This window comes from Bos javanicus, chromosome 15, assembly GCF_032452875.1.
Source record: "Bos javanicus breed banteng chromosome 15, ARS-OSU_banteng_1.0, whole genome shotgun sequence".
Lineage (NCBI taxonomy): Eukaryota > Metazoa > Chordata > Mammalia > Artiodactyla > Bovidae > Bos > Bos javanicus.
Genome location: NC_083882.1, coordinates 43,543,319 through 43,554,945, shown reverse-complemented (window position 1 = coordinate 43,554,945; position 11,627 = coordinate 43,543,319). Strand labels below are relative to the sequence as shown.

Below are 11,627 nucleotides of genomic sequence, written 5' to 3'. Positions count from 1 at the left end.
GATGAACCATAGACCCTTCCCACCCTCTAGAAGCTCAGTCTAAGAAGTGGGCCTAATGTGCAAGCAGACAATGCCAACCCAGAAAGGAAGTCCTAGCATCTAAGAAACTACAGGAGCACAATGAAAGAATGATTAACAGTGCCCAGGGAGGAGCCAGTAGGTGATTCCTAAAGTAAACCCTCAACAAAGAACTCAAGCGGACATGAGGGTAGGCATACCAGGCAGAGGGAACAGAACATACCAAGTCAGGGAAGCATACAAGAGGACACTGATTGGCTTGAGGGGCTGTACGTGATTGATGGTGCTACACCTCTGGAGCTTCCTGCCAAAGCAGCTTGGTTGAAAAATGAAACCAAATCAAGCTGACTTACGGGGCTTCCCCAATGGCTCAGCAGGTAAATAACCCACTTGCCAATGGAGAAGACAAAGGAAACACAGGTTCAATCCCTGGGTCAGGAAGACACCTTGGAGGAGGAAATGGCAACCCACTCCAGTATTCTTCCCTGGAGAATCCTTTGGACAGAGGACCCTGGTGGGCTAGTCCATGGGGTCGCAAAGAGTCAGACATAACTGAGCACACCACACCTGCAAAGCTCTATCACCTGCCACACTGGGAAAAAGCTTTCTTTCCCAAGGGCAGACAGGATCTCATGTGTCCAGTGTTCCCCTATCTGGTCTTTCTTACCCTCAAGAAATGGCCCATCCTGTCTCAGTCAAGTGACCATCTTTGCAACTTAGGTCTTTCCCCCCCCACCTCAGCCTCCTCCTCTGGAAGGTGGGAAAATAACCCTTGTCTGCATTCCTCGCAAACAGCCATGGAAGCTCCTGGCACCACAGCGGGTAGGACCCAGGACCCAAAGCCCCTCACCTCTCTGGGCAGGCCTGGTGGGGCAGGCAGTGCTACAGCCCCTTCCTCTCAGATCAAACTGTGCTCTCCACCACCACTCCTCACAGCCCCCATGCCAAAGTCAGGGGCCCACACAGTTTTGTTTCAGGTGTTTTATTAAGTGGGCCATACTGCAGCTGGTTTGTAAGTTGCAAAACAACATAAATTTAACAGTAATAACATAGCCAGTTAGACTGGGACAGATTTTTCTTTCCTTAAAAAAAAAATAGAAAAAAGAAAAGAAAAAGACTTAAAACATACAATGGAGGGTTAAATAAATAATACATTTTTTAAAAAAAGGAAAACCTGTTAAAACATGCTTATATTTACTTCTGTGCAACTGTGTGCCAAGAGGAAACGTGATTCTCTGCACGATGATATATCCCGGCATGTCACCTTCCCAAATAATACTGACAAAACAGAAAAGACGTAGGGCTGACTCATCAGTGCTTACAGAGGCACTACTAAAAATCCCTTTGATTGGAGTGTGGGGATTCCTGCTCAGCACACCTGTGTGGCCCGTGAAAGCCAAATATCTATAATAATGTTAATATAGAAAACATTAGTTTAAAAACGATGTGGAATGGCCTCATTAACTCGGCAGGGCGAGGAGGCAGAACTGCCCCACGTGCCGCAGGCTCAGTCCAGGGAGGCCGCAGGCTCCAGTGTGGCCACGGCGAGGGAGGGCACCAGCTTCAAAATAAGCGGCACCAACCTCATCTCCCTCTCCCTATCACTCTTTCACATGAAAGTGTGTAAAAAGCAAATCAGCAAATAAACTCTAAAATAGATTATTTATTCCAAAAATCCTCTACTTTTCTTTTTACAGTGAGTGTACATCTCTCATCTCCTGCACAGCTCGCTTAGGTCCCTCTGGGAAGAAGGGGCGAAGTTGCAGGCGAGTCTCTGGGTCCTGCTGCTGGCTGGTGCTGGGAGGTCAGATATCGATGCCCTTGACCAGAGATGTCTCCAGCGTGATGTTGAACTCCTGCAGTGTCTGCAGCACGCGGATCAAGGAATTGACAAGTGTGTGGTCTTTGATCAGTGCCACATCCTCATACATGTGTGCGGTGATGGGGCAGTCAGCCAGCAGGGCGATCCAGTGGTGCAGGAGGTGGTCTCTGGCAGGGAAGGATCCATTCCGATGGGTCAGAAGGACAGGAGACAGTTAGCGAAAGCCCAAGGGGAAACCTGCCCCATCACCTCCTGAACCAAGTGTGAAGCAGGAGAAGCAGGTCTCTCCCCACAGTCCCCGCCCCCTCCCCCTCCCCCTCCCCTAAGATCACCTGGTGAAGATGCCTTATAAGGCTTTAAAAGGCTCCTACTGGGAGGTACCCAGCTTCCCAGGTGGTTCAGTAGTAAAGAACCCACCTGCCAATGCAGGAGCCTTGGGTTCAATCCCAGGATCGGAAGATCCTTGGAGAAGGGAATGGCTACCCATTCCAGTATTCTTGCCTGGGAAACTCTATGGACAGAGAAGCCTGACCAGGTAGTCCATAGGGTCACAAAGAGTCAGACACGACTGAGCACAAGCACAGTCAGGATCTTCGTGGGGGCTACCCAGCCCCAGGAATGCCGATCCAAACAGACCCTGTCATCCACACAAGGCCTGCTCCTCCTCCCCTGCTGCCCCCTCTTCCCTCCAGACACACCATCAACCAGACACTACGTCCCCTCTGCATCACATCCTCCATCTCCTAGAACCTCACTCCTCTCCACAGCCACCACCACCAAAAATACACAACAAACTGACACACAAATAGCACCTAGCATGTGCCCGGCCCCTTTGTAAGAGACAACCTTCATGACAACCCTATGATGTGAGGGAGCTGCTATCAGTGCTATTATTATCCCCACAGTAGAGATGAAGAAACATCTACTGGTTGATGGAGATAAGCAGTTTATTCAAGAGCACACCGCCAATAAGTGGCTGATCTGCGATGTGAACCTTGTGACTCTGGTTCCAGAGTCTGTCTTTAACCACTATGCCAACTCCTCCCTTCCATGGCCTAAATAAACCACCCTGTTTATCTGGTCTTTGTGCTCTCACCTGACCCCTGGAATAACCCCCAACAATCTTGTCCACTCTGAGGTGTACCATCCCTGATATCAAATGACTATCATTTCAGTCCCCTGATTCATCAACTCTGTCCCAGCTCCTCAAGGCCCCCATCCTACTGCCTCCCTTCCCACATTCTGCCTGCTAATTCCTAACCCCACATGCTCTGCTTTGTTTAGGGCCCCTCTGCTAGTTTCATCTGCTTCAAGCTCCCTCCTGACTTCTATCCTTTTGTTAAGGCTCACCTCAAATGCCACCTCTTCCTCGAAGCCTCCTCTGGTCTTTCTCCTCTATGTTTTCAGCAAACCTTATCAATGAGTACTTTTTCAAACTCTCCCAAACTTCTGCTTTGTACTGTACTTAATTAGGACAAGTGAACTTCTAAATGGTAGGAACCATGTTTTATTTAGCTTTATTCCCACACCTTCCATGAGACCTACCACATTCAAATGTTTGTTGAAGGAGTGACTAGATACATATACTCTGCTTCAGATTTTACCAGGGGGGGCAGTTTTATTCCTTCCCATCAAAATGTGGCCCTTCCTCCCCAACCAGACATACACTCTCATCCCCATACCCCACACACACATGGTACATGAAGGAAATTAAGGGCTTCCACCAAGCCCACAAGGCTTTACCCACCCAAGGGCACCTGTTCATAGGATACTCCCCACCCCCGGCACCTCCCCTGGGTTCCTGCAAGGCTGGCTGCCTGCACGCTGGGCCACGGGGCTGCAGTACCTGGCTCCCAAGCACACCAGCATCTGAAACTTGCCATCCTTGCCAATGTTCCGGGGATTATTGTTGATTGCCGTGACAAATCGGCAGAAGTTCCGGGCCCTCATATGCCAGTTTTCCTCAGGGACAAGTTCGTTCTGCTCCAAAGTCTCATAATAGGTTTGTGCTTTTTCTGTGAACAAGAGAAAAGCTTGCCAGTGACAGAGGCCTTCAAAACGAACCTATCCCTGACTGTCCTACCTCAGGCCCCTCCATGTCAATGCAGGTGAGAACAAGGGTGTTCTGATGTCCCTGGTCACAGTTCAAAATGATCCTTCTGTTTCCTAGCTCTGTGTTCTAAATTCCTTAATGTGACCCTTGATATAAGGATGGTCCTTTCTCAACAAAACTCCTGAGGAAGAAGCTGCTTGCATCAATTTCTCCAAGTGGATCTAACAAAGGGCTTGGACTTCAGTGCTATCAACTGGCATCTCAGACCTACAAGCAGGAAGTGTGAGGGGTCATGACTAGGCCCGTATTATATGTAACAGATGCCTGGAAAGAGTCTTTCCAATCCAGTTCACAGGAGATGAGGGGTGAATGGTGGGGTAGGGTGGGGGTAGGGGTGTTGTCTCATTACCTTCAAGAAAAGCCAGGGCCACCAAACAACAGATCTAACCTGAGACTCACTTGATTTGGCTTCTAGATCTCAGACCCTGGTGGTCAGTACCCACACATTAGGCTGATGATCCCCTCATGTCTGCATGCTTTTCCCAACCTCAAATCCTAGCCCAACTCACCCAAAAAATCCCAAATGAAGACATTTTTGAAGAGCCGTGGTGACTTAAATCCATGCTGGAAAGCCTGTTCCAGGGCCGAGACAAGGCCACATTCTCCACAAAGCAACAGCGTCAGACTACCTCGCTGTATAAGGAAACAGGGGAGAGTGCCAGGCTAGCCTTCATCAAGATGCCCTCCAACCATTACACCCCAAGCCCACCTCCCAAACCTGGGAGGGCAGCAACACACAGGCAGGGACCTTGTCTAGTCTCCCAGCACCTGGAAGGGCCCAACTCAGAGCAGGTCTCAGTGAAAAGCTGTTGAGTGAACAGATGATGGTTCTGGGTCCCCAGCAGGGGACAAAGCCAATGTGGCCACTATTAAGGAGACACAGACAGATTCATAAGACAAGAGAAATACACACAGCTCACTGGACTCTGCTATGTTGTCAAAATGTAAGGAAAACAGGGTAACCCTAGGCACAGGTCCCCGAAGGAAGGAATATGCTATCTCTAACTGAGGCACATCTTTGAGCCTGGAACAAGGTTATTCTCTCTTATTCAATATAAGGCCCTGGACTGGAAGGTAGGGAGGCTCACCTCTTTTTCAGGCTTATGGAAGTGCTTCACGATGCCATTGACTGCCTCACCGATGGACTCTTGGATCTGCCCAGTGTTCAGCTCTGATTAAAAATTAAGCAGATATCCAATCTCAGAGCTTAATAGTGCTTGGTTAATAGAGCAAAAGACTCAGGACATAGGGAAGGCCCACAGGAGAGGTGGGGCAGCCTGGACCCTGGGAAGAGTTGTGTTGCTCTTGGCTTACCCAACTTTGTGGAGCTAGCTCTTCTTAAAATCTTAGGACAAAAAGTAACAGCTAATACCTTGGAGTCTAGTCTCTAATAGATGCTAGTAAAATTTATTCTTTGCCCTGGAATTCTGGCAACCAAAAGAGTGCCAAGCCTTGACAGTGAAGCCAGGAACTTGATAGTGAAAACAGGGAAGGCCAGAAAGCAGACCCCTCTCCTCCATAGGGTCACATACAAATAGCACAGATGATCGGGCCTGGCTCCAGGAGCTCTCCCCTCTCCTCCCAGTCCTCTAACGGGAGTGCCAAATCCCTGCACTGCTTCATGAGAGGAGGGTGGCAACACCTGATGCTGCTTTGCAGAGGTGGTTCCTGAGGCAGCTGTGTAGGCGCGGATCTGGGCTCCCTCATCAGGGCTCCCCGAAATCTGCCCACTCTCCAGGCTGGGCAGCGTGAGGGCCCAGCCCCACCTTCCACTTACTGGGTCTGTTGTTGGGTGAGATGGTAACAAGCCTCCGGATGACGCTGGGAGACTGCTGCAGGGGTGGGGTCCGGCACGGCCTCTCATCCACCTCAGGCTGGGATGTGAGCAGCTCCCCGACCAGAACCCGCTCCAGGCTCCCGTCATCCATGCCCTTCCCCAACCAGCGGCCACATGGAAACCTGAGGTTCAGGCAATAGCCTGTCAGAGCTGTCAGCTCCTTCAGTGTCTTTCCCTTTGTCGATCTACAAAGGCCATCAACAAAGCCAATCCCTGGGGACAGGCTCTGAAACTGGCCTGGGACCCCTTGTGGCCCAGGTCCTCATCCCACTGTGTCGCATCAAGGAAGCCACCCGAGTGATGGGTGGCCTGGACAGTGGTAGCAGACACTTCCACTTGGAAAACCCTCCTTTTTTTCTCTTCCAACAAGAAGCCTCAGCCTATCACACCTAAAAGGTCTCCCTGAGAAGTCCACATACCCAGGCATCAAACACAGCCTCTGGTAGTACACCAGGCCCCACTGTCTCAGGACAAAGCTGAAGAACACTTACTTGTAGGTATGTCCGGTGATCTCATTCCTAACCATCACATATTCCACCAACCATTTGGCGTAGAGTCCAGAGTTATCATGGCCTATCTGCACAGTAGTGAGTTTCCCCAAGTTTTGGCACTGTAAGAGAACAGAGAAACAGGGATGACAGGAAGGTCAAGAAATAGGAGAAAAGTGCCACACTGCTCAGAGGCACAGATCTGACTGGCTGCCTGCAAGCTGCCCCACTATCTGCAGGGGCAGAGCTCAGAGCTCCACCTGCCACCAAAGCTGGCAGTACAGTACTATCTCATGAGGAATGATGCTGAGAAAGAAAGATACTACAACCTAGAAGAAGAACTAGGGCCAGGGAACAGAAAGCTCTGAAAGTGGCAGAGCAGTCTGAGGTCTCTGTGAATCCTTGGGTTCAGCAGCTGAAAGAATTCTTGAGAATTCCTCAACACACCATGGCAGGGAGGTTTGCAAGTCCCGATGGGTACCTTCCAGCCAGAGACCATTTACACAGGGCAGGCTCCCTCTCCTCAGGTCAACCCTTGACTCTGGCCTCTGGTCATCCTGGGACAGGTCAGCTGTGCTGAAACATAATACTGTATAGAGCAAGGCCTCCATAAAACCCTGGAGGAAGGTGCCAAAGTAGTCCTGCCAGCTGAAACTCAGACCCCCAGAGCCTTGGGATATGGTCCCTGGGTAACACATACCTCGAAGGTCATCTCTAACAGGTTCCTGGGAATCTGCAGGATCTGTGTCTCACCCAGTTCTCCTGAGATGCAGATCCATGGGTTGGCGGTGAACATAGAGCCTCCCAGCTTCTTGCTTGGTACAATCAGGATGTGGTAAGGAATCACTGTTTAGGAGAAGGCATAAGGCATTGCAGGAGATCAGGAATCCCTCCCGTACCTGACCCTGACCTGCCCCAGGTGTGCTGGCATGTCTGTGGCGCCTGGAGCAGCAGGGCCTGAGGCCAGTTTAGAATACTAGCCAATCTTCTCAATCTCACTCCTCCCAAGGTTATCACCCAAACATCCACACACAAGCCCATCTGTGAGCTCAGAGCTAAGAAAAACTGTCCCTTAAACATGATTGCCAACTCAACAATGTACTAAATGGCTTTTCAGAGCACTTTTCTATCTGTCATCCCAAGGACTCTGGTAATAATCTCCAGAGAGGGCAGGCAGGTATCACAATCCTCTCCTGAGGCACCAAGAGGGAAACAGTTTCCCTCAGGCCTCCTACATTCCAGTCCAGTGCTGCTTCCACCAAAGCCTATGACCCTCTTCCCTGGGGAGGAGAATGAGTGTCATATGAAAACAAGAGTCCACAATGCTGAGTCACTAGCCGAACAACTGCTGCTGCTGCTGCTGCTGCTGCTAAGTCGCTTCAGTCAGGTCCGACTCTGTGTGACCCCATAGACGGCAGCCCACCAGGCTCCCCCGTCCCTGGGATTCTCCAGGCAAGTACACTAGAGTGGGTTGCCATTTCCTTCTCCAATGCATGAAAGTGAAAAGTGAAAGTGAAGTCGCTCAGTTGTATCTGACTCTTAGCGACCCCATGGACTGCAGCCTACTAGGCTCCTCCGCCCATGGGATTTTCCAGGTAAGAGTACTGGAGTGGGTTGCCATTGCCTTCTCCGAGCCAAACAACTAACCATGGGCAAATTCAGACTCACTTCAGTTCAGTCGCTCAGTCATGTCTGATTCTTTGCGACCCTATGGACTGCAGCAACTGTTTACCTAACAGAGCATCCTGGCACCAAAGAACAAAGAGGCTCCAGGGGCCTTTCTGAGACCATTTCAAACCTTTTTCCTCACTCTGCAAATAGGGAGATGGAGGCCCACTGCAGGGGCAGACACTGCTCACAGATCCATAGTGAGTTAGGGCAGAACAAGGCCCAGACCTAAACCTCCCAGAGCTGTCTGGAGTTCTTCCTGCTACTTCAGGAGCTGTTTTTCCCTGAGGGCCAGTCTGAAACTTTCTCTGATATTGAATGACTTTCTCAACCCAAAACAAAAGGGAGATTTCTTTACAGGTGTGCAGAGCGGGCAGTGAACTTCACCATCCCCACCCCATTCCATCTTAGGCCCCCAGAGCTGTGAGCAAAACCACAGTGATAACACAATGGCCAAAAGTATGAGCATCCTAGTTCAAAACAAGAAGAAACTTCAGAGAAAAAACAACCTCCAAGGAGGGCTAGTAAAGACCTCTCTCCCCACAGAAGAAAGGACAAGTGATCATCTTCTTTATTTAAAAAGGGGATAGTAAGTTAGCCTCGGACAGGTTCACGAAGACTGGCAATGGGAAGGCTAGTGGGGAGCACAGGGCCACTCACGGATAGTCGTGAAGACATTGGTGAAGCAGAAGTAATCGACGGCATTGAAAGAGAGGAGGTGATAGAGGAACTGCTCCTTCTCGTCGTCACAGCGCAGGAAGGCGTAGCGCTTGTAGAGTTTTCTGTCGGAGAGGAGGTAACACATCAGTCTCTCAGCCCAAAGCGGGGGAAAGAGGCTAGAAGTATTCAGTTCTGGAGGGAGATGGCTAAGGAAAGAACATGAGGGCAAGCCTCAAAGTTCTGTAGCCACCTAAAAAAGGAACAAAGCCAGCAACTCCATCTGAGGGCTAGAGCGAAAGTGGCTTAACCTACAGAGGAACAACACAAGCCAAGCTCTACTCGTGTCCGAGAGCTGACGTTATTATAAAGTGTCAGAGGTTGTGGGACCTCTTTCCTAACCTGAAGGCTTCTACAGGGCATCATCCCAGTGTGTAGTGTGCAAGTAGCAATGGCAGGAGGTCGTGGTCAGCATTCTTACTAGGGCTAGTCTCAGACCCTCAGCAGGCCTGAGACCCAGAGGTCAGAACACTGCTCTGAACATGTCAGAGGCAAGGAATGGAATGATCCAGGTCACAGATAAGGAAAAGCTGTACAGAGAATGTTCTTACCCTCTTTTCAAACCTCCTCCCATCCCTATCCGTCCATTGCTCAGTCCTCTGCTGGACACTGCAGGCACAGAGGGCCTATCTTTCCCAAGTATCAGGGACACAAAAAGCCCAATGCAGAGGAGCACAGCACAGAGAAACACACAGAGAACAAAGCAAGGTCCCTGTCCTGCCTGTCCAGACTGCCGTCACCATGCCAGAGAAGTGTGGGATTCAGCAGACCTGTGAGGGTCACCTAGACAGTTTATACGGTTCTTCACACAGATAATTCACCAACCCAGGAGCCAGAGAGGGAAGCCTATCCTCAAATACAGTCTAGATGAATAAACCTGCTCAAGGCCACAATATATAACATAACAAGTTGCCAAATAAAAGGCTCTAAAAGGTTCTCTCTGGAAATTGAAAGAGCCATAAGCTTTGATGGTTCTAGAACAGAAGGGGCCTGAAGGACAGTACACATTCAGACAGGGGTTGCAGAAGGAGAAGGACAGGGCATAAAAGCCAGTTTGGCTAGAGTTGGGGGCTCGGGGAAGTAAACAGCAAGAGACTGAAAAGTCTGGCTAGAGTAAAATGAAGGCAAGCCTAAATATTCAGGCTAAAGAGTTTGCAATCTGCCCTAGAAATAATAGTTTTCTTAGGGATAAAGGGAAAGACATGACCAACTTCAAGAAATTTAAATTTAGCACAGCTGAAGGGTGAAAGTGGCATGAAAGTGAAACCCAGGGAGTGGCAATAAATAAGGAGACAGATGGAACAGCAGCTAAGGACCTAAAATGCGTACGTGGGAGGTAAAGCTAAGCAAGGAGTCACACGGACTCAAAACCAGGAACCTAAGCAGGGAAAATACGTACAGGGAGAGGTGTATGGTTCAGACCTCCAAAGAAAGCAAATTTTGTTTTATTTTTTTGTATTAAAGTATAAAAAGGGACAGAGAAAGCTTCTGACACAGACATCAGAAGGGGGCAGAGAATGCCCCCCTCACTAGTCTATGCAAGGAAGTTACATACTTTTTAAATTAGTTATAAATCAAAAGAATGTCTCAAGTTTGTAAAGATCTTACTAGACCCACTCCCATAATTTATATTTTAAGATAACAGGATTAGCCAGAAGGTTTCAGGAAGGAGAAACTGTCCTCAATCAGGATACACTGTTGTTATATAATCATTAGTAGGAGTTTAAACTGAATTGTTTGTTGTGTAATCATCAGTTCCTGGCTTAAAGAAAAAAATGTTTTATGTGACTAAGACTAAGGAATGTAGAGGGAAAAAAAGAAAAAAGATGTTTGTCCTTTCCTTCTGAAGAATTTCAGACCCCCACCTCTGCTTTGAGAGCCACAGACCCCTTTCTCCTCCTCCGGTACCCTGGACTTCTTATCAACCCACCTAGGAATTGACTCTCTCACCCCTTCTACTTTTACCTTCCATCTTTCCCAGCATCAGTTTCTTTTTTTTTTTTTTAATTTATACTTTTTTTTAATATAAATTTATTTTAATTGGAAGCTAATTACTTTACAATATTGTATGGGTTTTGCCATACATCAACATGAATCCACCACGGGTGTACATGTATTCCCCATCCTGAACCCCCCCTCCCACCTCCTTCCCTGTATCGTCCCTCTGGGTCATCCCAGTGCACCAGCCCCGAGCACCCTGTATCATGCATTGAACCTGGACTGGCGATTCATTTCACATATGATAATATACATGTTTCAATGCCAGTCTCCCAAATCATCCCATCCTCGCCCTCTCCCAGAGTCCATAAGACTGTTCTATACATCTGTGTCTCTTTTGCTGCAAAGAAAGCAAATTTTAATAAGTGGCAAACAAGTAACAATAATGATAACACACCCCACCTGTGGTTTAAAAAAAAAAGGAATGAACAAGTCTGTAACAAATGCTATGGGCGCCTGGGGAGGAACGGACCAGGTCGCTGGGGTGTCTGGGCAGACTTCAGCAAAGAAAACTTGTGACTAGGCCCTGAAAGAGCTTAACACATCCTGAGAAGTATGAGGGGTCTGAAGTGGCTGGAGCTGTAAGCAAACTGAGAAAAAAGATGAGAGGGGTAGAATGGAGGAGTAGGTAGGTTTTGATGAAGTACCTCTTTCCCTCTCCCTATACCCCACCCAAAATGCAGTCTGTGGCAGCAAAACTCTCCTCATTTTCTAGTCACTGAAGTAGCACAGGGGTCAGAATATCATGTGAGAAGTTACTATGTAGTAAATTAATTCTGAGCTGTCCTCTAACAGGGCCACAGTTTTAAAAAACCAAAATTAGCCTCCTCACCAAGGTCTGGGCCCTGTCTGCTCCTGCCTAGACCCCTAAGTTCACAGCCCTAGACCTACCTACTGCCTTGGACTCTATCATACAGTTCCTGGACTGGGCCCCCTTTCAGCTACCTCTGTACCCTGTCCTCCTGC

General features: G+C 48.8%; 1 protein-coding gene across 4 annotated transcripts in view; it reads right to left on the bottom strand.

Annotated features, from left to right (window-relative positions):
• Positions 1-984: 984 nt before the first annotated feature.
• Positions 985-11,627, bottom strand: part of DENND5A (DENN domain containing 5A) — a 95,101-nt gene continuing 84,458 nt past the window's right edge. For 3 of the 4 annotated variants that reach the window (XM_061440837.1, XM_061440838.1, XM_061440839.1), the window contains 8 exons: positions 8,607-8,728; positions 6,979-7,124; positions 6,282-6,400; positions 5,731-5,912; positions 5,042-5,124; positions 4,463-4,586; positions 3,687-3,855; positions 985-2,007 (listed from right to left, as the gene is read on the bottom strand). In XM_061440837.1, the coding sequence (XP_061296821.1) occupies positions 1,824-2,007; positions 3,687-3,855; positions 4,463-4,586; positions 5,042-5,124; positions 5,731-5,912; positions 6,282-6,400; positions 6,979-7,124; positions 8,607-8,728 (1,129 nt within the window). In that variant the 3' untranslated portion in view covers positions 985-1,823. The remainder of the gene's footprint in view (positions 2,008-3,686; positions 3,856-4,462; positions 4,587-5,041; positions 5,125-5,730; positions 5,913-6,281; positions 6,401-6,978; positions 7,125-8,606; positions 8,729-11,627) is intronic. The other variant, XM_061440841.1, reaches the window with a different exon arrangement.